General features: G+C 48.8%; 1 protein-coding gene across 9 annotated transcripts; it reads left to right on the plus strand.

Moving 5' to 3' along the window:
• The first annotated feature begins 483 nt into the window (after positions 1–483).
• Positions 484–23124, plus strand: CARD19 (caspase recruitment domain family member 19). Of its 9 annotated transcripts, none has more exons than XM_068907090.1 (6): positions 484–614; positions 12497–12639; positions 14306–14459; positions 18967–19095; positions 20861–20932; positions 22749–23124. In XM_068907090.1, the coding sequence occupies exons 1-6, from the start codon at positions 599–601 to the stop codon at positions 22859–22861; spliced, it is 627 nt and encodes a 208-aa protein (XP_068763191.1). In that variant the 5' UTR covers positions 484–598; the 3' UTR covers positions 22862–23124. The 9 variants fall into 9 exon arrangements, with proteins under 9 accessions (XP_068763191.1, XP_068763194.1, XP_068763196.1 ...); XM_068907093.1 differs by having other exon boundaries at positions 18967–19026; XM_068907095.1 differs by having other exon boundaries at positions 18967–19008.
• The last annotated feature ends 2751 nt before the right edge of the window (positions 23125–25875 follow it).

Here is a 25875-nt window from a genome sequence, read left to right on the forward strand (position 1 = left end):
TGTGCGTGGGGTTTACTTGTATGTAACACATACAAGAAATTAATCCTGGCTAGGGTTAACCCAGCCCTCTGGCTGGACCTGGACGAGACTTCACCCGAATCAGTTCTGTTCACATCTAACGCTTTGGCTCAGCTGGATCTGGAACAAGGAACTGGGAGCTTGCAGCAGAACTTCTGCGTTTGCAAATGCCAGGAATCACAGAATTATTTTTGCTCATTTCCTAAGCGGCAAAGGAGTAACCGGTGGGCAGAGCCGTAACACGGCTAGGGCTTCACCACGAACGCCGGGGGGCGAGGGCGAGCCTAGAAAGGGGCAGCGCAAAAACAGCCCCGCTAACTGCAAGTAGACAAACGTCTCGGTTTGCACAGCTGATCCCTTAAAAGCAGCGGCAAAGCGCCCGCGGGCGGCCGGGTCGGGGCAGCGGCGCGCGTGGGAAGCGCGGCGGGCGGCCGGGCGGCGGGCGCGCTCCCCGCGGTGCGCGCTCCCCCGCGGTGCGCGCTCCCCGGGCGCGCCGCCGCCGCCCGCCCGATGTTACTTTCGTTTCGCTGGCTGCGGTGCGGGCCGCCCGCCGCCGCCGCGGCCCCGCAGCCTGGGCAGGATGCGCTACAAGACGTGTAAGTGCCGGGTTGCTTGCGCCGAGGAACCGGGGCAAAGCGGCGGGTCTGAAAAGTCCAAATGTGCTCGAACAAAACCGCAAAGAGCCGGGATAGGACGGGCAGGGCTCTGGCGGAGGAGTGGCTGCTGGGGAGATCGGGGCTGGTTTGTTTCCTTCTTCGCGTCTGTTTTTATATATTAAAAAAAAAAACAAGCAAAAACTCGCTAAAGGGAGCTTAGGATGTAACTTGAGCTTTCAAAAAGTATTTCATTGTATTTTCTTAAGCACAAAGAAAGGCTTGTAAGAGAAACTGCCTGCGCTATCTGGATTTAATTTATTCCTGAAGAGATCCAGTCCTGTTCAGCTGTGGGAAAATAAAGAAAATCATATTGTGATTTAGCAACAGCTAAAATAAGGAAACACGACATGCCGATGCTGTAGTGTTGCCATGACAAGGCTAGCATTTAATAAATAAAATAATTAAATTGAATAAAACAAATCAGTTTAGCAGGGGGAAACAGTAATCGCTTTTGCGATTACTAACCAGGAAATAGACTGGCTTCCCTGTACACACTGGAAAAGAAAACATTATTTGGCAGGTCACTTAGACCGTGCACTGAATTAGGAGATAAAAATCAAAAATGAATCACACAGCTTCGGAAAACAGCCTAGAGCGTGCCTGCCGTAGCAGGAAGTGAGGGATTTGGAAAGCGCAGCTCGCTTTTTGAACATTTTGAAAATAAGCGTGATTTGCCTCGCAGACTGCGAGGGGTTTGCAGTGCCTTTTGCATATAGCTCGTCGCGTTTACTGACTGCGAAAGCACGCGCGCCAAACCTGGTCGTGCTCTTTGAATGTCACGGATCCGGCAGCAGGTGGGATTTTGGCGGCCCGCTGCTGCCCGGGACGTGCCCCCTTGGGGTGCCCGTGTGCCCTCCGCGGGCCTCACCAGCAGGCCAGGCCCAACCCCGAGCTGGCTTTATAAGTCAAAACATGACCGTGCTAAGGTTACAAAAGTCATACGTGCCATGGGCCTGAGGAGAAGATATATTTAACCTTTGGCTCTTGTTTCGTTATTGACTCTATAGGCCAAAAATATCTGTATCCAAGAATGTGTCGATATACGCTGCGGCGCTCTTGAATGATTGATTTTTTCACTTCCGTTTCACTCATAGTGCTTGGAAACAATAGCTACTAGAAATTAATTTAAATTTGTATTACAGATTTCCATCTATGTCACCTTAAGAATCAAATATTTTCAGTATTCTGGTGCAGACTCTCATAGTGATTCTGGTGAAATTTTTAGCAGAGCACAAAATGCTGTGAATTCACAATTGTATAAAATGATCACAAAAAGAAATCCTCTGCATACCATGCTACCACTGTCTCTTAATGCTGTGCAGCACCTATTGCTGTGATATTTCAATAAACACATGAAAGCCTCTAAAAAATTGAGATGAAAGGAGTCATAAAATGCCAATTTCCCTTCTACAAAGTGCCTGTTTCTGTTACTATAACACATTACCAAAAATGACTTTGATACGGGCATGATCAAGGCCTCTGTGGGCAATAATAATAATTTTGAAAATATTTTCTAATACATTTTGCGTGTTGTTCAGAAAATCTGGATCCCTCAGGGTAAACACAGTAAACTCAGGATGCTGACACTCTGCTCATCTTCCCGAGGAGATTCACCATAAATGTCACAGAATCTTAAAATATTAAAAGTATTTCAATGAGATTTTTTTCTGTATTCCCACACTTCATAAAGAAGCTGCTTTTAGTTGTAGTTCAAAGGTACGGATGAACATTTGCAAGAGTAAATGTAGGTTTTGAGGTCTCTCGCTTGTTAATGAAGGTGCTCACAGTAACCTGCGTGACAGAGGGCCGGGCCGGGCTCACGGGAAAGTGTCCTGGGTTAGCTCCCGGGAAGCGGGTGCAGAGCGCGCCGGTGCGTGCACCCTGGTGCAGGACCCCTCTCCCTTCGGAGGGCTCTGCCAGGCGGGAAGCTCCAAGCACACAGGTGAAACCAGACACGTGTCTGTGTGCCAAACCCTACCAGCCCAGTTTTTGCCCCTAGGATACGGTAGAGACATCCCCGAATGCCCCAAGCGTCTTCTCCGCATCGCAGAGCATGCTTCCTGGGATCACACTTCCTCCACAACACCGAGGAGTGGCAGCACCCCGCAAATTTCCAAGAAATTCTGTTTTTCCTGCCAAGTCGGGCTTAGCTGGCTCTGCCTTTCATAAGAGGCTACGCTGTGCATATCCAGTGCATAACAGCATCCTCCCCACGTCCCTTCTTTCCTCCTTAACTTTCCTCTTTGGCAACTTGTGCTGTGTATGGTTCAGGATAGGCACACACAGGATAAACCTATCCGGCAGGCGCTGTAAGTCTTGGCATGTCGTACAGGACATGCTGATGCCCAGCCTCTGGGTTAAGAGTCTGAAAGTGACAACAGGGCCCTTGAGCTTAAACCCTCAGAGGTCCCCGAAAGGGTCACCCGGGCAGTGGAGACCCCAGCGAAGGTATGGAGTCACTGCTGAATCCGCCCAAAGCTAAAGCTGCCTGTGGGACTGCAGCTCTCCTGCCCGGTGGGACGCGCTGGGGGCTGAACCCGGAGCTCCACACGCTCCACCTGGCCACCTGTGTTTAGGCTTCACAGTGCAAGATGAAATCTGTTGGTGATGGTGCACCAAACACAGCCTGCTCTGGAGAGTCGTATAAACCTATAGGCAAGCATATAAACTAGACTATTCATATACCGCTCCAGCCACGTGCTCTCCTCTGGGAAGAGGAGAGGGACGGCTGGCCCCTGTGGAAGATAACAGTGGGAAGAAGAGCCTTGGGATTCCTTTGAAGTTGTCTCTAAATGGACAAGGTCAAATGTCAGTTGCTAAGTCACAAGCCATATCACAAAAAGTTAGGGGCTGTATGGTTTATTATATTTCTGTTTAACCAACCCTTGTGCATTGGTATAACTTTTTCCCCATTTGGGTTAAAATGGCATGGAGACAAAACAGGGCTAACTTTTCCGATGCTCCTGCATTTCTGTCTTGCAGTGGTCATCCATGCAGTAGTTGTGTTTCCAGTGTAAGCGTGTGTCTTGGTGCAAGGATGTGTCTTGGTGCTTGGAGACTTGTTGCTTAAGTGAGCCAAATTGGTTTAGTCAGAGATGTCTTGTTAAACCATTACCTGAAAACGCGAGAGGTTGTGTGAAAAGGCTACTGGGGACCACAGTGTGCAATTGGATGGATATCACTGGATGCTAGGCAGTCGCTCAGGCTCTGCGAGGTTGTGGAGTTGGTGAACTGCAGGGGTAGTTGCTACGCTGAAGCACGGTACTTTCAAGTCTGAAGGCAGCTTTGCCTGCCACATCTTTAATCTTCTCAAAAGACCTCTGTCCCTGTTCAAGTATAAACATTTTCATGTTTTTGGCACAAGTCATAATTGCAGATCACCCTGTATCTTTGCGTTACTAGAAATCTAGCTTTTCCAATTCATTAAAAAATACTAGATTTTGCAGTAAAAATTCTGTAGTAATAAATAATATATCTGTTTCCTTATCACAGTTTGCAAACCTAAGGTTGAGCTTTGCTTCTGTGCAGCATCTATATCTAGAAACCCCATATTCTCCTCCATACCTTGCTAGTATGGAACGAGGAATTAAATGCTTATGGAATTTCATGCCAACGGGAGCTTTTAAAATACAGAGATTTCTTTGTACTTCCTGCCTCGCAAAGCTAATACCTCCATGATAATTAGATGCCTCATGGCCAGCATTTCTTCGGTTGAGAGAAGTCATCCGTTCTCCTCAGGGCTGAATGGCTGTCTGTCAAATTTGTCCTACACGTCATAGTTGCGGTTCCATAAGTGCGCGCAGTTCTGTGGCACAAGAAGAACACATTGTCCATGCAGACATATATTGCGTGCGTATACGGGGAAAAATGTAGAAATGCTCTTTCGGATAGTTAAACTAGTAGAAAAGGAAATTGCGCCTTTACTAACCGTGCAATTAATTGTTTTAAAACCTGGCAATTAACTGTGCAAGGGTAGCTTGATGCTTTCGAACCGCCCCGCGGGTTAAGCGGCCCGCCGGCGAGGGGAGGGCCGGGCCGGGGGAGGCGCTGCGGCCGCGGGGCGGCGCGGCTCTCGCTCCGGCCGGCCCGGCCCGGCCCCGCCGCGCACCAGGAAGGCCGGCAGCCGCCGGCGGGCCGAGCCGAGCCGGGCCGGGCCGGGCCGGGCCGGGGCAGCATGGCAGGTGGGTGCGCGCCGCCATGGGGCGGCGCCACGGCGGAGCGGGCCGGGTGCTCGGCGCTGCCCGGCGCTGCCGCACGCTCCGGCCCCCGACGAGCTGCGGTTTCCCCGGCGGGTTTAGTTCTGCGGGGCACCGCTGGGCCGTGAGCCGTGGGGATGCGGGCTGCCGGCGGCGGCGGCGCGGCCGGGGCGGCGCTGCACAGCCCCCGCTGCGGGGAGGTCGCGGTGCGCCGGGCGCTGCCCCCGGGCGAGGGCCCCGCTGCGGGGAGGTCGCGGTGCGCCGGGCGCTGCCTGCTGGCTAAGCTCCGCTTTAAAACTGCGCTCCGCTTGGCAGTGCCCGAAGCCTTGCAGTTTGACACGCCGAGCTTGGTTTGTGTGCTGCGTGCGGCCTGCTGGTTCTGCCTGCTTCTGTAAAAGAGTCTGTTCTGAGGGTTAAACATAGTCTGCAAAAGGAGTTAAGCATAGTGCTTGCAATTAAGCGTGTGCGTTATTCTAGGGATTTTTTTGTGATGGACAAAGGCATGCCTCCAGGCCTTGCGTGTTGCGCCCCAGATTTCACACCTTGGCAAGCTGACGGCACAGCTTATGGCGATTAAAAGAAATCAGTGCTGCTTACTATACCCAGGCCCACTCTCGCGCATTGAGGTTCTGCCTCTGCACCTGCAGCGCAAGGCTTCCTGGGCACATAAAGGCCCAGTTGTTTTATTTAATCTATGAGTGTCAGAGGGCTGGGGAATGTGCGTAGAATAATTGAAACCACATTCAAGTATCAAGAGGATTTTAATATTTTGTTCACTATATTATTTAGGGTTTTTTTCCTACTTTTAATAGATATTTCAGATAAAGCTGAGTTACTGAATTTGTTGTCAACGACTCTGGATTTGCAGTTACCAACACATGCCAGTAGCAGTAGCACTTAGGGTGTGGTTGAGGCTTGGGAGGGAGGCATGGTGTCTTTAGCCTCTGCATCATATTTCAAAACCAGACGAGCAAACCAGATGCTCTTCCTCGGCTGTCTGTTTGGTAACGGGTGCAATTTGATAATCTCAGCCCACTTCTCTGCAGCCAGATTTCCTCTTAAAAGAAATCTGCAGCATGCCTTTCTTGCACTGTTGAAAGAAGAAAGCCAAAACCTAAATTAGTCTAAAAACTTGTATTGTGTTTAGGGAGACTTTTTCAGCTTCTTCCTGAGATCCTTCAGCAGGGAGTTTGCGTGTACTTACATAAATGATTGGCCGCATGCCTTCAGGTTTTAATTGTCAGCCTACCTTTATAAAGGGTGTGAAAATCATCGAGTAGTTTTACAAGGAAGTTGCAACTTGTGTTTGCGTCGTGGATCAGAGACCATTGAAGTTTACAGAACTGGTGTTTGCACGTGATGTGTATCACTGTGGGGAACGTGGGAGAGAAGTACTGGGTTTTGTGCCTGTTGTAGCTAAATTTATCCGTTTGTTTGTGTGGTCAATCGAAGGAGGCTTTTAAGGGGAAAGCAAACGGAAGATGAGCCCATAGTAAAGACACAGCAGTGCCAGAGAAGGTATCAAGCGTGCTGAGATAAATATTGGTGGAGATATGCGTTGGAAACGTGGGCCTGCCAGAGGGCAGGCGGCTGGCGTGCTGGTGCCCCCCAGGCGCGGGCCGGGGTTAGAGGAGAGAGCGCGGCTGAAGGGTGGCGCGTGAGCAGCAGCGGAGGCGAGCATCGCGTAGCGGGGCGCGGGGAGAGCGACGCTGGCTGTCCGGGCCCTGCCGGGAGAGCATGAGAATTACCCAAATCCGCCAGGGAAGAACAGGTGTTCGAAATGACCCAGGTATGTAGGAGTTTCACTTTTTTCGTTCCCTTTTCTCTTCTTGGCCCTGAGTACACTGGAGTAAATTACTTTTCCAAAAAATATTTTAATTAGTTGCTGATCATGGGCCTACCATTTTGAAATACAGCTGGGTTTATTCATTTAATGTGATTAATAAACATGAGGTGGCAACCCAGCATCCAGTGTGAGGGTGGCGGGTCCACGTAGTTTTATCCAAAAGAGCAGCAGAACTGGGCCCTGGAGGAGTGTGCAACAGAGGAACCGAAAGATGAAAATCTAGTTTGCTCTGCACCATTGGATATTCCTCATACAGAAGCCGACAGAAGACGGTACCACAAAGCGTGGGGCCTTTTATGGTTAGAGCAATTAAGCAAAATCACAAAGGAATTTTTGACAGCCAATATAACCCGGTCGTTATCTGTGTTAGCAGTTGCGCTGTGCTCATAGCTCGTGATACCGTTCAGGAGCAGAAAGTGTTACCATAGACATATGCCAGAAGGGAGAGAGCCGACACCACATGAACCCCGCTATTAAATTAGGGAGAGCCTTGGGAAGGGGAGCTGGCGCTGTGACAGTCCTCCTGCAGGCCCTGCAGAAGACAGCCCGCCTTGTAACCCTGGAGCATGATCGGACTCTTGATCAGTCTCGTTACTTCCAAGAGCAGGATATATTGCAGCAGCCTTAAAATGCCAGCATAGTATAATGTCTGGATCGTTGTGCAGCTACTGGCAGCAACCTATCTGCCTGTTTGAAAAGGAGAACAGAGCTTTGTCATTTTGTGGTGGACTGCGATGGGAGTGATTTTTACCTGAAGGTGCAGAACGATGTGCGTGGTCTTCGTTACTGTCACTTGCTGCTTGCGCATTTATCAGAACTGATTTTATGTATTTTAGTCTCTGTTTAAGGAGCTACTGGCTGCAAATAGCCTGTAATCTCTTGCTTTTCTCGGATATCTCTTAGCAATATATGTATTTATTTTCCCTCTGTACGTGAGGTCAGGTTCTAGCTCGGCATGTTAACGTGATGTGCACACAGCATTGCCCACTGGCCTTTTGTGCTTGGGGTAAGAGGAAAAAGCGGTCGTGTGTGACATATCCTAAGCAAATAGTAAGCGTAAGTCAATAGCGCAAAATCATTAGGCTTGCTTTCCTCTTCACTGTTCTCAACTGTTAAAGACAACTCCTGAGTTTCCTGTCTATCTCTTTGGACAAGTTTACATTTTCTATGAGCAAGGAAAGTACTACTTTTTGTTGTTGTTGTTGTTAATAGACAACCTCTCAGTCAACCTCAGTGAAATAGTATCTTCTCTTAGCTGTGTTCTAGGCTTCTCTTCTGCGGAGAAAATAAAACCAAAGAAACAAAATGCTGTGACATACTCCCCCAATTGCTGTTATTGATTTCAAGAGACCTGCTTTTGCAAATGAACCTTAGCAGTGTTTGGCCTTCAAATCTCTTTCTGTCCTCTGCTAATTCCTCCTTTCTGTTGGAGTAAAGCACTAAGCTGTGAAAGTGTCTTCACAGGGTGTTAACCTGCCTGGCAATGCCAAGGCTGTGCTGTAAGCTGTGGTTCGTTGACCTTGTCTCCCAGTTTTGCTACGCTGCACTTTCTAGGCGAGTACTGGGTAATGGCGCAAACTTTACTTCTAATACAGGTGTGACTTCTGCTAAAAAACAAAGTCTTGTTAGTGTAAATATTTTAAATTTCCCTTGCAGTGACTGTAGTCTCTTTGAGGCAGTGAGATAAAAGATGGATATGCAAAATATCCTAAACAACCAGTCCCCAATTTCTTAAGACTTGAAAACACATCAGCCACAATTGTGAAGTTATTTGTCTGAGGTTTCTTTTATTTTAAAATGTAAATAGTGGGTGTGTTCAACATTAAAAAGCTGGCACTGCATGAACGGTGATTATAAAACTTTATAGCACAGTCTGGCCCCGTCCCCTTGACACCCTCCCTTCAGATATTGATACGCACGGGTGAGATCCGCCCCGAGCCTTCTCTTCTCCAGGCTGAGCAGTCGCAGCTCTCTCAGCCTCCCCTTGTATGTCAGACGCTCCAGTCTCTTAATCACCTCTGTGGCCCCTTTGCTGGTCTCCATCCAGCAGGTCCGTGTCTCTCTCGTGCTGGGGAGCCCAGCACTGGACCCAGCACTCCAGATGTGGCCGCACCAGTGCTGAGCAGAGGGGAAGGATCACCTCCCTTGACCTGCTGGCAATGCTCCTCCTAAAGCAGCCTAGGACATTGTTGGCCACCTTTGCCACAAGGGTGCGTTGCTGGCTCATGGTCTGCTCGCTGTCCACCAGGACCCCTGGGTCCTTCTCTGCAGAGCTGTCCTCCAGCTGCTCAGCCCCCAGCCCGTACTGGTGCACAGGGTTATCCCTCCCCAGGTGCAGGACTCTCAGGTTTGTTTTGCATCTCTAGCCATGTTTGTGTAGTAAATCACCTCTAACTGGGCCGTTAGAAGTGACTGACTTGCATGGGAACAAGTCCTCGCCATGGTAAAGCTGCTGGTGCTGCTGGGGGAACGGAGGAGCCCAGGAGCCTGTTCCCGGCAGGCAGCCCCACGGGTGTGTTGGGGGAGCGCAGGGCTGCAGCATCCCCGGGCCTTCCCAGCCCCTTGTCCTCCCGGCGGCCCCGAGGGAGGCGAGAGGAGTTGGCCAGGCAGGATGGGACCCAGAGCAGCACGTGATGGCATAAAATGCACACGTGTGCTGTCCAGATACCCTTATCGCCCTGAAGCAGGGTGCCGAGTCCCAGCTTCTGGGACTGTTCTTTTTTTAAGTCAGTAGCTGGAGCTCAGCTCTGCTCCGGTGGGTGGTTCCTGCGGGAAGTTTCCTATCCCCAGTCTGCCTGACGCTTGGACGCAGTTGTTACTCGTGTGGTTTGGGCAGAGATTTCTCAGAGTTGGGAGAGATGAAGGATTTCAGGAGAGACACGTGTCATATTGGAAATTACTCCTGCTCTGCTTTTACTGAACTGGAGTTGAGCTCAATAACCTCTCTTCGGGCAAGTTTAAACCTTGCACCCGGTCCCAAAGCCTGAAAGAGAGTAACTTGGAGGAGGTGAGGGTACAGGCAGGTAAAACGCTGTTATGGATAATGGGGCAGGGAGCAGGCGACTTCAAAGATACTTCTTAAAAAGGGGCCATCCCATAGGACAGGAAAAGCTTCTTGCTGACATCTTAAGTTTTCTCTGTGGTAGGCATAGTCTAGCAGCGTCCACAGACAGAGGCAACAAATGTCATCCCATCTTTTCTCCTGCCTTGTGGCTTAGACGTGGAGCAGGTGGGGCCACCCCAGCAGCCTCAGTCAGGCTCGTGCTGCATAACATCATCTGCAGAGCACGAGCGTGCAGGTTTCCCCCGGCCGCGAGAGGCCCTCGACAAGGCTGGCAGCGGTTTAAGGAGTGCGTAGAAACGAGACATGCCGTGTCTGTGTGGAGCGCTCCCGACTGCTCGGGAAATGATCATAGCTGAAATGCAATCTTGCATTGGTCCCAGTTAACTTGGCTGCTGTAATTGCAGCTAACACGCGTCTGCGTGCTGCGTGTATGGGCATCAGCAGTGCCCAGGGAGCCATAACGCGGGAGCGGGGAGAAGGCAAGGAGGGACTCCTCAGGCCTGATTTTATTTATATATGCTCATTTTATCAGGTCCTCATAGTGCTTTTAGCACTTAGTGGAGGGTTTTTTTTTTGTTTTTTTGGGGTTTTTTTTTGGATGCTGAGGTGTTACCTGAAGCTTAATTGTTCTGCTGGCTGTAAGACCCTGGTTTAATATATGTAATACACTGTAAGCTTGCAGAAGATACTGACTCATATGTGCCGTGCAATCCTCAACTGCAAGTCACTGCAAATGATGTCACCAAGGAGGAGGAAGAAGAAATCCCTCTGCACGGAGGGGGAAGGAGGGAGGAAGCAAGGATGTGGTGCTTCACTCCCCAGGAGGTGTTTGCACGAAGAGACAACTTCACAGCGTCCTGCTGCCTGAAGCCCGCTGTCCGTGTCTCCTGGTCCTCGCTGAGCCTTTCATACGTGCAGAGCATCTGTTTTAAGGAAGGAAAGTTGGATTTCAGACCTGAATCAGACACCGTGTTGCTCCTTGCAACAAAAGAGAGTTACACAGTAAATACGTCAGGATGTTTCTAAGGATGCACTGAAAAGCTGCCTTGAGATTCAGCAGTGAAAACCCAGGAACTAGAAACACATGGAAGTAGTACTGTGTCTGCATAAAGAGCAAGAATGTAACAGCAATCCTGTGGCGCCTGTAAAGCCGCCACTGTCTGTGCAGTGTCAATAGCTGTGTGTTTTCATTTGAATAGGAGAGACTCCGGCCCTAGAGAAGTTACCGCTCCATCGTGATCACATTGGACGTTTTCTTAAACCCATTCCTGTAAGCGCTACGAATGCTGCACAGATACAGAAAAAGGGCAGTGTAATAAAAAAAAAACCCATGCAGAAAGGGCAAGGGCTGTGCAGAGGCGCTATGCATCATGCCAAACTTTTCTTGCTTTTTTCCTTCATCCTCTTGTCCAACTTCTGTAAATAGCAGGGCACAGAGGCGCTGATGGCTGTGTGTTTTCTGGTCGCCCAGACACCATGACCCCCGTGTGCGCTTTAAGCGGGAGGAACGTTCTGGTTTTCTTTTTTACCCCGTGCAGCTTGGGTACGACGTGCTGCGCTCCCAGGGCTCGCGCTGACCGGTGGCGGTTGTAGAGCACGCAGCCACCGACGTTCTCCTTCCGACGCGGCGGCCTGCGGACCCTCGTGCCCCTGTATTGTAAAATAGGGGCAATGTGCAAGGAGCTGTAGGGAAAGCGGTGCTCTCAGAGGACAACTGCAAAATCAGTTACTGTCAATTTGGAAACGGTGCCCAAAACAACAAAGCGAATCTGGATGTGTGTATTTGCTGAGGTTTGTGTTAATATAAAAGTTATTTTCTTTGTAGGCGCTTTTACAGTGAAGATTTATTGCTTTTGCATGCTCTTTCTCCCCGCTCCCAGGTGCAGTGGAGGCAAAAGCCCTTCCCGTTTGCCTAAAAGGACTTGGTGGCTCTTTAGCAGAGATGCCGTTATTATTCCGAGATTAATTGTTATTAATCAACGTTCCTAACGTTGCCGAGCTATTTCAGCCTGGGCAGTTGAAACCGTGCAAGTGGCCGGAGTCCCCGTTTAGGCAGAAGGCAGCACTAAGCGCTTGGAGCTCTGGGTCGTGTTAGCGCCGATGCGTTTTGGCTCGTCCAGCCAGCTGCAGGGCCGGGGCGCGCGAGCGGGCCGCTGCCGCCGGGCACGGAGCTGCGGGCCCTGCGCTGGGTGCTCGCCTCGCTGCCGTACCCGGAGGCCAAACCTGTGTGCTTTTGCAACTCTAAATAAGAGTGGACATCGCTTTGCGGAATATATATTTAGGTTAAAAATGTTATAGAACACACTGGTTTTACGCTCTGTAGTCTGACTGCATGTTTACAGCTGGCAGAAGGTTTATCTTCAGTGATCTGACAGCTTTAGGACCGAGCGGATGCTGTAATTGTATGTGATTCGGTGTCCATCAGTGGTGCACGTCTATGAATCGCGTAGAGCGCTCTCCCTTCGGAAGGCGAGAGGCCCTGTCGGTGGCTAGCCGGGAGCTGGGATGCGTATAGTTGGGAGCGCACGGGTCTTCGGAAGCCCGTGGCTCTATTGCATTTCCCTAAAAGATGCTCTCAAAAGTTAGATGATGGTAACAATTTTATTTTTCCGTTTTTAACCGCTGCTAGGAAAAGTGAAATGTATAGAACTTACTTAAAAATGGGTTTGCTGATGAATTACAGTGGTTTGTTCTTTGTGTTTTTTTCCACCCCTAGATCAGTCGTACTGTGTTCGGCTGCAACACGACATGTATTTTCTTACGAGCAACAGCCGACTGAATGAGCAAGTGGTGGATAAAATTATTCTTCAGCTTAATAGAGTCTACCCCCAAATTCTCACCGACGCCGAAGCGGAAAAGGTAACGCAGTGAATTCTGCTTTGTCCCTGGGTGTTGCGTTGTTTTCCGGGGCCCTCTCGTGAGCGCAGTTTTTTTGTTTTTCGGGGCCCTCTCGTGAGCCCTCTCCCAGTCCGGCCGGAGTCGTGTCGGGAGGTGATCCCTCCTGCGTCTACAAAACCGTCTCTGTGGGCTTTATCAGTTTTACTTGCGGATCAATAACTCCGAGAAGTTATGCCAGAGCAGGGGGCGTTTGTGCAAGGCGCTCTGCTGGCGGGTGCGGGAGCTGTGCGAGGTGGCTGCAGGTGGCCGCATCTCCTAGAGGCACACCTGCGTCTGGAAGGAGACCCCTTTCCCTGGTATGAGGCTTGCAAACGTATGCACCTGTTTTTAGGCAGAAAGGTCTTTTAAACCTGTGCAGAGTGAAAGTTAAAGGCTTCCCATGTTTCCATTGTAAGAGTTTGTGCTTGCCCGCTACCGATTTCAGTGTCTGCTCAAGCCTCAGGGTCTTGGCGAATCGGTATTTTAGCATTAATAATAATGGGCCTAATTCTGTCATAACCAAATGTGAGTTAGAGCTCCGTGGGGTGAGCAGTGATTTGGTGGTGTAGATCCATGCTAGACCATCAGCTGAGCCAGCCTAGCCGCAGAGATATGAAAAAGAGCGCGACATGCACGATTAAAGGAAACCTCATTCCATTAAGTATCTCAAAATAAATGGATCAGGAATTTTTGAAACCTAATTTAATGACTTCTGCACTTTGCAGACAGAAATCAGCTGCTTTCCTGCAGGTCGGCACAAACTTCTGTCAGCGCTACAGTCTACGCTCAACCTTGTGGGAATTTTGCTGGATTAAGGAGAGTTATATCAGATATGTTGTATTGCTGTCCCCCTCGAGAAGGAATCGATCCTAACTAAGTGTACTGCTAACGTTATCTGCTCTGCTGGTCGGCAAAACAGCGCTTTGCTGAGAATGTTTCTGGACACTTTCCAAATCAGCTGGAATCAGTTTGATGTGTACACAAGGCTGGGTACACGTTTTCATTCTCCTTGTAAGGTCCCCTAATGTTCGTCACTTTTTAGACTATAGAAAAAGTAATTCCTTCTGCTGCTGCTTGCCCTGTTACCTGAATAATGAGAGTTTATACGTGATGGGCTGGGCGTGCAGCAGTTAGCTCTGCTGGAGGCAATGGGACGTGTGATCCTGGGACGATGAACTCCTCAGTAGTGGGGACTGATATCAACAGCCTGAAGTACTTGATTGGGGTCATCGCTAGTAGGAAAACTAAGGAAAAACTTGAAAAATTTAAAATTTCTTGTGGTATTTATTGATGTTTTCTATTTGCTGTCAGAACCAAGCTGTAGAGTAGCAAGTACCATGCTAGTTCGCATGCAGAGAAAACATCAAGCGTGGAGCGGCTGCCACTGCATCGGGACGGAAACAAAAATTCGGGGAGGCAGAGGCAGCGTGCTCTCCGTCAGGGAGCGTCTCCAGGGTGGAGGTCAGCGTCTCGGAGATTCCTGTGCCGTGCACCTGCTTTTCATATTCTCCTCATTTGTTGTCCCATTCTTTTAGCAGGTATAAAATCAGCTCCATACCTCCAGTCCGTTCCTGGCATACTGTGAAATGATGTAACATTGACCTCCAGCTGTTGTATCTGTCTTCTGATGAGTGCTTTTCTCTTACAGTTCAGGAATCCCAAGGCGTCGCTCCAAACCAGGCTCTCAGCTTTGCTAAAGCACCTTCAAAAGAAAGGAGAGAGACACTGTCAGGAGTTTTACAGGGCTCTGCAGATCAATGCCGAACAGCTGTATAACGACCTGCCAAGCAGGAAAGTCTTAAGTAAGTTGAGGCACCTGTGGATTTCTTCCTCTGTGTATGACGAAACCTCATTTCAGAGACATTCCTTTTTAGTGTAGGTAAATATTTTTTGATGCATTGATTCCATCTGAGTAGAAATTTAAAAAAGCAGCAAAGGGATTCGACTACACAGTTCTTGTTATTTGTCAACTGGCGTGGGCTGTTCAAATTTCTCTGATGGTCCTGAAATATCAGCCTGTGTCTTTAAAGTGCGATTTAAATATCACATGTAGGGCACAGAAAAATATCTCATATCAAGTGCAGTTTCTTTTTACTAACCGTTGCTCCTTAATAGCTTGTTTATTTTCTCTGCCATTATTCTGACATGTAGCAAATAAGAGCACTACATTGGAATAACCTCAAATTTGCCAAACAGGCTCTCAGAACCCAGGTTGCCCAGAAGCTTGACTTTTCCCGCAACCCTTAAGCCTCTCGGTTGTGTCGCGTTTGGCACGGGGCAGGCATGCTGGCAGATCGTTCTTCGTTCGTAGGCCCCTGCAATGGCAAACTGTCGATCTCATCGCTTAGGTGTCATTTTGTGCGGCTCACTGAGGGCGGCGTGAAGCTCCTCCCTCCCATGTATATATGGGAGCACTGCAGAAGAACTGATTTGATTCTCTGTGCTACAAAGCAGCTCGTTTCTTAATGGAGAAGTATCAGGCCTGCCGTCTTGGGAGAATGATGCCCTCTTGGGGTGATAGTGCTTGGGGGTTTTTTTGTTTGTTTTTGTTTTTTTTTTAACTTAGCTGGAGAGAAAAATGATGTGCCGAAGGGATGGGAAATGTGTAAATACGTTCAGGCGTTCAGCGTACTGAAATGACTTGAGAAGCTGGAGGGAAAGCTCTGGCAATTAAGTTAATGAAGCTGCAAAGGGACTGCGGTGTAAGAAGGCCTTATAAAGTCTCTAACAGCGCCAATGCTTCACCAGTCAATTGAGCTGTGGTTACAAGAAACTCAGTTACGTGCTAAGGGAAATTTTAGCCAAGCAGGTCAAACGCCAGTGAGATTCAAACTGTTCGGCCAGAAATACGTAGGTTAAAAAAGCTGAAAAGCCTCTTATTTTTGTTTCTGGAGGAAGAGCGGCATGTAGCGTTGTAGTTAGTTTTTAAGACGTTGAACTGTCCAGCTGCGTTTAGCCTTCTGTTCTGAAAGGAAAAGTCCGTGTCCAGCGAGCACAAACACCTAACAGCTGGCAGGCCGCGGGGTGAACCCGGTCTCTAAATCCGTACGCACGCAAACGCGCCCGGGCTGGGGGAGCGTTGGCCCGCGCCTGCCTGGGCATCGCCCATGAGCTGTGACTCCCCGCCGATTCGGCCTCTAGCCGCTTTACGGCGGTGCTTTGGACTTGCCGTTGGCCTCGTAGGAGCCATCATCCCCTGTGAGGGGACGGGCTCTTGCATCGGGTCGTCTTTGGAGCCCCCCTTTTTGCTAGCAGGGAGCTGGGGAGCAGCAGGTGGTTGTGCCCGGCTGACTGGCGGCAGCAGAGAGCCCGCAGGAATTAGGGGCAGCTGCGCAAGTCGAGCCGCGGTCACTGAGAGCATCACTTCAAACGCGTGGTGGGGGCTTGAGAGTTTAAGCTGGGCTGGTGTTGGACAACGCTATCGTTCTAGGAGCCCTTGCTGAAAATGCTCCTTGACGTGTCTGCACGCGATAGCCAAGGCCAGACCGCCTCTCGTACCGGCGGGCTGAGTCCGCCGGGGCGCTGACTGCTGCCACGGCGTTCGTCCGCGCCGCTGAAGTCCGTCCCCCTGGGAAACTGCACAGCTGCGTCCAGGCTGAGCGAGCCAGCTGGGGGTGCGGGACAGGAGGAGCGGAGCTGTTTCGCGCCCTCCTGCCTGCCGGCGGTCGGGGCGTCCCCCGAAGCGGGGTGCTATGCACAGGCGCTCCCAGCAGCAGTCCCGAGCCATGAAACACTCGCTTTCCGCGCGCGCTCTCCTGCAGCAGCAGCAGCAGCCTGATGAGAATAACCTAAATAACGGAAGCGGAGGCGCTCCTCCGTAGTGAGCTGCTGCCTTATTTTGACCAGGGGAGGAGTGGACGCGGTGGTAGTGTTTGCATTAGCGTGTTTGCTGCTGCCTGGGAAATCCGTAACTGGGACGTGTGCTTGCGTCCTGGACTGGCTGCTTGATAAACATTTGTGCAGCCTTTTAAACAAAAACCAGAGTTCTGTTCTTCAAGAAAAGCTTCCTTTTCAGTATAAGCCCTTATTTCTCTTTTTAAGTGAACTCAAATCATTTTAAATATCATGCTTCAGACCTTTAATGTTACTCGTACGGGTAGTTATTCTGTTTTGTAAAATTTAGCACAGAGTATTCACAGAGTTGGCACTAGGTGTTGTGAACGTGAAGGAAAAGAGGGAGTTCCTGACATGGGGACTTTGTTCAAAATGCAGATTGAACTGGAAAGAGCAGAATTATAAACACCTGGAAAAAAATATCGCCCTGGTGAGGAGGCTGAAAAGCTGTGGCCAGGGCAGCGTCCTGACATGAAACGCGTACAGCTGTACGGGTGAAAAATATTTTCTACAGAGGAAACTTAAACAAAAAAATTTTTTTTTTCATTTTTTAAAACCGCTGCAAAATTTGCTGCAGAAGCAGCTTTCCTGTCTTTGCCCCCAGTGCAGCACTGGAAGTCCTGCCCGCGCGCTCCCGCTGGAGGGGGGCAAGGCACGCGGCGGGGACCGCTGCCGAGCTGCTGGAGCCAAACAGGGACTTCCGTGTGACTCAGAAAATGGTTTTCTGTCTCTCAAAGCTGATGTAGAAGAGAAAGATAAGGGATCAGAGCAACCCCCCCCCCAGCAATAGTGTGACACAAGAAACGGCCCACAGGACTGCGTTGGCCCAGGAGGAACCACGGCGGCCCTGCAGCGGCCCGCGCTCCTCGGGTGGTTTGCAGCGAAGCGGCTCAGCGGTGGCTGTCCCCTCGAGGGCCGGGTCCTGCCGCCCCGCCGCGGAGGGCTCCCCGCGAGAAGGGTCTCCCCTGCCCGACGTCGGCTGAGGGCGGGTGTCCCGCGCACCTCGCCTGGCTCCAAACTGTCACGCCGATGGAGGAAATGAGTGATAAACGAAAAAAGCTGAAGGTCTTCCCTGCCGGCAGCTGAGTTGGGAGCTCTCACGTTTTGTTTTTGAACAGCCTTTGCCACCCGGAGGCTTGGACTGAAAAGCTATTTTGGAGAGTTGTGAAGCATTAAGAGAGAGTCTTTCCTCTGCCTTTCATGCTGACAGCAGCGTTGCTTGGTCTCGGTGCTGCCCGCGCTTGCTGCAGCCGGTGTTATCTCCCCATCCCTACGGCTGAGGCTTGTCCAAAGGCGCGTCCTCTCCCTAGACGCAGCTGCAGGTCCCCCTGCCCAGGGCAGAGCTGGCGGCCCCGCTTCACCTGCTCTGGGCACGTGGGCACGTCACTAAGTAGGAGAAGAGCCAGTCCTAGATGTGTCTGGGCCTCTTCTAGTGAGGCGAAGCGCCTGCCGAGAGCCCACGCTGCAGAGCTGCTTTCTCAGCGCCCCCTCACCCGTCCCGTTGTGCGTGCAGACCGGGGGGAGCTGCAGTGCCCAGTCTTTCTCAGGCACATCCTTAACTCTCTTTTGTGGCCGTCCCTTTATTTTACCGCTGCAGAGGGCTAACTTGGAGCAAACTGTTCAGATTTTGAGGCCCACACGGGAAGTCCCTCAATAAAGCCAAAAAGTAGCATCCTGAAGCTTTCTGAGTTCTTGCATTTCAAGTAAATAGCTGTATTGCGCTAATTGTTGAAAATCTTGTTCTGAGGTCAAATTTTGCTTGATTTTACTTTTACTTTTACTTGATTTTGCAGAAAAATATAATCTAGAGCTAAAAATTATGAGTGCCAAGCGTGAGCACGCAGACCTGCGGCTTCAAAAGCAGCTGCGCGTGTAGGTAGCCCGAGAGCAGAATCTGGATAAATAATCTGTGCCAAGTGGATTGTTGCAAGCGCTATCTGCCAGCTATATTAATGCCCAGAGATTTACTCAAGAATAGAAAGGATGGTGATGCATTAAGTCAGAGGAGTGTTTCCAGATTAGCACATGCTTTGGTTCAGAATTGTTTTGTATTTATTACACTGAAAATTTCTGGCGTTCTGGAAGGATCAACTCCTGCTTTGCTCAGCCGGGAAACAGTTTAACTGTTTTAAACTACTTGATGGTGCCAGTAGTTTTCAGTAGTTGCCCCCGTCTGAATGGGAGTCCCGCCATGCTTAATGTTACTTATGTGGTTAGCGCTTAAGCAGATCACAGATGTGTTGCTACAGCTATTTCTAGTTACATTCAAATGATTACGTGACTCTGTCTTTGAATAAGCATATATCCCCGTTTCACTATAGCCATGGTTTACTTTCAGGAGCAGCTAATATTTCATGTCAAAATTGGATATTTTTTCTGAAATGCAGTATTTCACACATTGTTGCATGTGCTGATTATGTATGTTTGTTTGCCTGAGCTGTGTACTAACTTTTGCTGTGTTGCTTTTATTTCTAGAAACCACAGATTCCACAGAGGTAGACACTGACAAGGAGAAATGTATGCTAAATGACAGGGGTAAATACATGCCTACCGTGTCACTGGATGGAATGGCTTTTCAGATTAAGATGCAATTTATTTTATCATGTAATTGCATTTCATGTAACAAGTAGTTTGTTTTATGATGTCTTTACTGTGGCTGTTTAAGGGGACATAATGGAGGAAAACTTACTGAGCTGCTGTTGAGCAAAACAGTGCCAGGAAATTCAAGAGACTGTAGAGGCTAGGCAGTATTTACAAGAGTATTTTTTACTTATCCTGTTTTAGCTAAATTCTTAGTTTTCTACAACGTCTTCAGTACTTTAATAGTAAGGGTTCTTCAGCTGCTGCTGTGAGTTTTCACAAGGCCATCAAGAATTTTTTTAATCCACTGTGAATTACTGAAACTTTCAAATGAAGTACAAAACTAAGACAGAAAGGAAGATGAGCAAAGGTGAACCTAAATGTATTTTCCTTGGGAGAACCTGTTAAGGTTTTTTTTTCCCCTTCCTCTTCTCGGTGCCCAGATTACAGAGGGGCAAATATTTGATTCACTGAAAGATATTTGGAACGGGAATGTATGAACAGTTTTACCTAAAGAAAAATTTGAATAACTTTCAAAATTCTTAAGGAAATATTTTATCATTTGAGTTTTAATTGACATTTCATTTAGAAATTTAGATTCTATTCTAAGAGAATAAAAGCACCTTATATGAAATATATCTTCTAGGGGTGTTTCACTTGAAAGAAGACTGCAGTGAGGGACAGAAACACGGTTTAACTGAATGTATTTTTTTGCCTGGGTTGTGAAGGAGTAAATGCAAATAGTGTATTAGATAATAAAAAAGCAGGTGTAAATCTTTGTGAGGTTTTTTATGTGTGGATAAGTATGAGCTGGAAAGATTTCACTGAACGCCAGTATTGAACATCCACGTTACAGTGCGTGTCATTGCAGGCAGACACTTTAAAGAAATGTTTCCAGGGAGAGATTTGGTTTAAGTATGCGGGCCTACAAATTCCTCTGCGTTTCAGCTTCCATCAGTATTGCAAATGGGAACAAGAATATTTATTTTTGTCATGAAAGTGGGGTTTGTGGAACATCTGTATATGTAATCACATGCAGTCCTTTCCTGCTGCATTTTATGTAAGTGTATATATAGAGGCTATTTAAATAGATGAGACATGCAGCCAGTGAAAATAAAGAAAATCTTGTGTACTAATTGCAAGCCAAACAACTGAACTGACGGCTGGCATTAATTTGGGTTCTGCCTTTGCTTCTCTGTTTCACTTCTCTGGCACTAGTTATTTTCGTGAGGCCGGATCCTGCAGGCTCTTTACACGACGAGGGCTGCAAGTAATAGAAGCCAGTGGGACTCCAGAGCGTGGGCTCCACAGCACGCTCCTTGGAGAGCAGTAATGCTCCTTGTTAGGGGAAAAGGAGGCAGGCACAAAGCTAAAAAAGGGGAAAAACTAAACCTAAAAAACCACCTCTAAGAGACCGCAGTCTCCTCTGAAGTATTCTCACAGTATTCTTACCCCGTGGGCGCTACCCTGACCCAGTGGGGGCTGTTTGTGGGGTAAAATGCTGCATTGTGTGGGTAAGGTCCCAGTAATCTGGTTAGTATTTTGTTGTAACATTTAAAGGGTTTTTTGCAGAAAGCTTTAGACTTAAATAAAAACATATAAGGAACGTAAATGTAATAGAAACTTAGCTAGTTAGACAAACAGTCGAACAGTGACCGGTGTCAAAGCAACTGTAGTAAAATTTAGTTACAGTATAGTGAATGTACTTTGTAGTACATGAACTCCAGGTCACAAAACTTCTGCTCCTGTTTTCTGTCTTAATATGTAACCTTTTTTTCTTCTTCTCTAGGTCCAGTGTTTTTCCTTGCTTGTTTTAGCGTTGCTGCAGGATTTGCCTTATTTTGGTACTGCTGGGACTCAGGTAACCTATTCTAGTATTTTTTCTCATGATTGCCTTGCTTTAGCACGTGGCTGGGGAGAGCACTGTGCTGCTTGATCTAACGTGACTTACTTAACAGAGCGGGTCAAGGTGTCATCATTCATTAATGAGGTTAAGACACCAACTGCACTTCAGACATGCCAAAATATAAATAATACATAGTTCGCCTAGCAGAAGATGCTACAAGTAAGGGCTCTTTTTAAAGAGAGGAGTCATGTGAGCTCCTGTTGCTATAGCAATGGGTCATGATGCCCAGCAGTCAGAAGGCGAAGGCTGGAAAACAGACCCAGGCCTTCGGGGCTGCACGTCCTTTCAGAGCTGGCTGGAGCGTGAGCGAGGACTCGGACGCAGGTTGCTGAGCCCAGCAGCTGCAGCAGGTAGCTCTGGTGCTGGCCGGGGGCGTTTGCGGAGAGCAATCTGCTCTGCAGCCGCCCCCAGAGCGCAGCGAGGAGCTGCCCCGATTCCCGGTCATCCCTTTCCCTCTCCCTGCGTTGCTGTAAGGGTGACAACTCTTAGCAGAAAGGCTAAGCCAAAAGTTGGGGGAAAATGGTGTCTTAAACCACTGCAGAAAGATTCACTTGGGTGCGTTTCTTGGAGCCCTTAATCACGAGAAGCAAGTGGGCTTCTTAATATCTGATACCCATTTCTGTTTGCTTTTAAATAAGTGTCTGGTCCTGCCCAACCTGTGAGTCAACTTCAGCAAACCAGTGAGTGAGCGCTGGTGGGAACCATCCCGGGGGAGAGGGCAGCTGACCCAGTGGGGTCGTTTGCTCCAGGTCTTCCCCCAGAGCTGTGGGAGGTGCCAGCCTGCACGTGGAGGGTGTGGGGCAGGAGCCACTGGTTTTTGGATAAGTGCCTTCTGCTCCTCACATCCTGGTCATAGCGCTTACAGCTGGATGATGTTTTTTACTTTTTTTGCTAGAGCTCTAGGCTACTTGCTTAGCCACCAGTTCACGGACATCTCCGGTGATGTGGGAGTCTGGGCCATGCTGCCCTTCGTTCCCGGATCAGAGTCCCTCAGCAGGGCTTTCCGTGGAGTCAGGGTTTCAGGTTGAAAGGGAACCATTAGACCATCCAGGCTAACCTGTGTGTGTCCTTAGTTACCATCACTAGGCTCGGTCACCACCATTTTGTGGTGCAGCCCAATACAAAAAAAGGAGACAGCATCACTTTCCTTGATCATTTGCCTCAGTTAATTGTCCCAAGTGTTAAAAGTGTTTGTCGTATTCTCAATGTGAATCTGTTTCAGCTCCAACCTTTCATTTTTGTTACTCCTTTTTCCACCAGGTTGCAAAGCCCCTCAGGCCTTCGTGTCTGTGCCAGCTGACACTTTGCATTTCCATTTCCTCCCAGTGGAGGTGCTTGTGCCTTAAGTCACTTCTCAGTCTTTAGTTTTGCTAAAATCAGCAGCTAGAGCTCTCTGAGGCCAAGGCTTTTTTTTTTCCCCTCCAATTTTTGTTGCTCTTTCCTGACCCTATGCAGCATCTCAGTGTCTCTTATAAGACGGGGCCACCAGACCTGCATGTGATAGTCCAGGCTCAGACTCTCCAGTGCCACGCACAGGTGTAAAACTGCCCCCTTATCTAACTCAGTAATCTCCCGTTCTGGTGTCTGAAACTGCAGCAGGCCTAACAGATTCATTGCTACCCTGTCGTGGCAGTTGATTTATACAGTATTGAAGGAAACGGGCTTTTGTCTAGAGTCATTTTTCTGTTTTTGTTTTGCAGATGCTATTTATTGGAGCAAAACTTAACTACTTTCACTTTCTTTCTTTCTTTCTCCCACCTTCATTTTTTAGATACCAAAGTCCTAGGAAGAGCCAGGAGAATCTTGGGCTTTTCTCCTATTATCATAGGAAGACATGTTCGAAAGATTTGTATGTTGTATTTGGAAGACTTATCAAGGAATTAAGGAAAAGCTGCCTCTTTGCTTGTCTGTACAGTGTACCTGCCAAGGGAATACAACGGTGCATGAATATTAATGTACTATGTGCTCTTATACCAAAGATTTGATTAACTAGCTTCATCAATAATTGCATTGCCTTAAGATGTATTCAGAAGCTCAGCTATATATGTCCTTCCTTATGGGAATGGACCATTTATTTTTGTAAATGCTTATTTTAAAATATTTATCATTTGGATAAAAATATTTTTAATACAAACTTTAAAATGATATCGTCGGTGATCATGGGTCTTAAGCCATGTTTCCATATATGTGTTTTATACTGGAATGAAGGAACGCAACGGTGTAAAGAATGCCAGTCTGTCTTTTGTGATAATTAATTGAGGAAAAGCACTTAACCCACATGCAATCAAAGCCTTACTAAGATACAGATCTCCATCTCAGGACTGTCTGTTTTGCCTAGAAGCTTTACACTTACTACCTGAGCTCAGGTGGGCACGGGCGCCTCTAAACGTCATCAGTGCCAGGTACCTTCGTGTGTGCCAAGTCCTTGCCATGTTTTCTGAGCCTCGTGTTGACGCCTCAGCCCAGCCTTGTTCGTGCTGGCGTTGAGCGGTCCGCCGTGGCTCGAGCGCGCTGGAGCTGGCGCCGACCTTAGCCCGGCCTGCGCACTGTCTGCTCTGAAGCACTTGGAGCAACTACCAGGCAGATTTTTCAGGTTTATTTAGTCTTTTCCAGTGAGGTGTTTTAGGGTCTGTGTATCTAAGAAATGGAAGTAACCTGACATATTTTGTGGGGACTTAAGTGCTGTCATGTGGAGGTGTTTTATGGCCAGAAATGCATATATTTACTTGAAGAGTCTGAAGTTGTTTGTAATGTCATTTGGTCGTGTTCTGTTTTCTTCTGTGAGCTGAAACCTGAAAAACTTGCAGAAACCCTTCTCAGCGCAGAGTAAGAATGAAATACGTGAGGAAGGCTGAGGGAGTCAGGACTGCCAGTGAGGTGTGTGGGGTTTTGGAGCTTCACGAACCTGGTCGTGCTCCTGCCTAGCTTAGCACAAAGGCCTTTCCTCCTCCAAACTGGAGGTCCAGTATTTCTGAGCTGGCTGTGAGTAATGGCATTTTTGGGGGACAGTTCTTCAGTTCCCATAAGCGCTTAAGGAACTGGGGAGACCGTGTCCCCGTCCCTGGTGAGAAAGGCTCCTTGCAGCTGTTCTTTCACTGGTAAGTGACTTCCAGATCAAACGTAATGCCATTAGGGGACATGGTCACCTGAACAGGTTGCAGCTACGTCACAAGTCACCGTGCATCGACAGATCCCGAAGTGCGAAACTTTAAGTCATTTGCAGTGGTTTCCTCAAAACAGTCAGCTGGAAAATTATCTCCTGGCTTTAAATTTCATTCGTACTGTAAAAATGCTACCACCTTCTCCAAAGCAAATGGTCTTGTAAGACTGTGTTTCCTTCCAGGACAGAGCTCACCAGAGCTTCGTGGTCCGGGGGAGGAATGGGCTCCCAGCGGCGGGGTGACGCCGCTGCCGGTGCCTGAGCCGCGGCCGTTCCTGCGCGGCCCCAGAGGCTGCTCTGACTGCGCAGGGCTAACCTCTCCGTGACGGCTCCCGGGGTCACTGTGTGAGCAGCTCTTGGTGTACCCAGGTGCACCCCAAGATCTGCACCGGCCAAGGGGTCTTATACACGGCGCAGCAGCCGGATTGGTGCCATGTGAAATGCGCAACGATACAGGTGCTGTGCAAGCAAAACCAGAGCACCCTGCAGAGCAGTTGTTTAGATGTCTTTTCCCCTGCTTCCACCCCGCCATCTCCTGCGTCCCTTCGATTTAGTATCTACGGGGAATCTCATCAGGGAGAAAGCTGTGGCTGAGCCACGAGCGTTTCCCGTAGCGTTGGCTCGTGGCACCGCGTGGAGCGCGCCCCGCGGCTCTGCTCCCCCGTTGCACCATCGTCTGCCCTCGTGCCGCTCTGCGTGTGGGGATGTGCTTTAATTATATTCTGGTGTTTTCTCTGTGCCTTGCTCTATGCCCAGCAGATTTCTCCAGCAAGCTCTCTCGCATTTATAACATTTGAAATGAAATGCAACTCTCTGCAATGCTGCTTAAATCCGAAAGCAGCCATTTTTAAGGCAGCAGAAAAAAAAATAGGGGCTAAAGGGGCTTTAAATCTTCGCCTTGAAGCCAACTTGGAAACCTCACTAGAGGGACAGCGTGCCATTTTACACCAAAATCACTGTTCAGAGCAATCTGAACAGTTACATCTCATTTTAAAGCAAACGCAGAGGTCTTGCTGCTGCTAGGCAGATGCTTTCTGTTTAGATCATCCACCATGTTACCCTTTGAACAACAGGTTGTCAACTGGTGTGAGCTGTTACTGAAACCTACAGGAGTTACTGGTGCCCTATTTAATCTGAAGGCCAGATTGTGCGGTGCTTGCCGGTTCGGTGACGCCTTGCCTTGCCAGCAGCCCTCCCGAGCCAGGAAAACAGCCCCAGGAGCGCGATGGCTGTGCGGGACAACGTGGTCCTCCCAGTTCCTTAAACCAAATGGCCTTCTTGAGCTTCTACAACATATATAACAGGAAGGTTTAGTAAAGGCTATGGCTATGTTTCTGCTCCTTGTGAAGTTGTTTGAGATGAGGATACCTCTCAGGAAAAAAACTGGAGGGGAGATGTGTGCCTGGGGTTTTGCCTGGGAGGAGCGAGGAAGAAGGGACGTAGGTTCAGCCCGGCGTTGGTGGTTAAAGAACCTGACAGCAAAGAACAGCAGATTTGTGCCTTTAGGAGTGCTAGTTTTCACTGATTAAAAAAATGAAGGTGAGGCTTGCTATGGAATTGGCACTGCACAGGTTTGTGTAACATGTAGTCTCTGGGAAAGAAACGACTAGGCTCCCTTCCTTCCTTGTCCTTGAACTTTCCTAGTCCTTAAAAAGGGTTTAAAGAAATTGGGCAGAAGTTCAGTGGCTGTTTCGTAGCTCTCTGGGCTAGAGCAGAGAGCAGGAGGCAAGCCGGCTGG

Source organism: Struthio camelus, chromosome 14, assembly GCF_040807025.1.
Source record: "Struthio camelus isolate bStrCam1 chromosome 14, bStrCam1.hap1, whole genome shotgun sequence".
Taxonomy (NCBI): domain Eukaryota; kingdom Metazoa; phylum Chordata; class Aves; order Struthioniformes; family Struthionidae; genus Struthio; species Struthio camelus.

Bases quoted from the DNA above. Each gene is read 5' to 3' on its own strand.
- CARD19 (XM_068907090.1), top strand. The intron at 12,640-14,305 runs GTAACGCAGTGA...TTTCTCTTACAG, and splicing joins CCGACGCCGAAGCGGAAAAG to TTCAGGAATCCCAAGGCGTC. The intron at 20,933-22,748 runs GTAACCTATTCT...TTCATTTTTTAG, and splicing joins TTGGTACTGCTGGGACTCAG to ATACCAAAGTCCTAGGAAGA.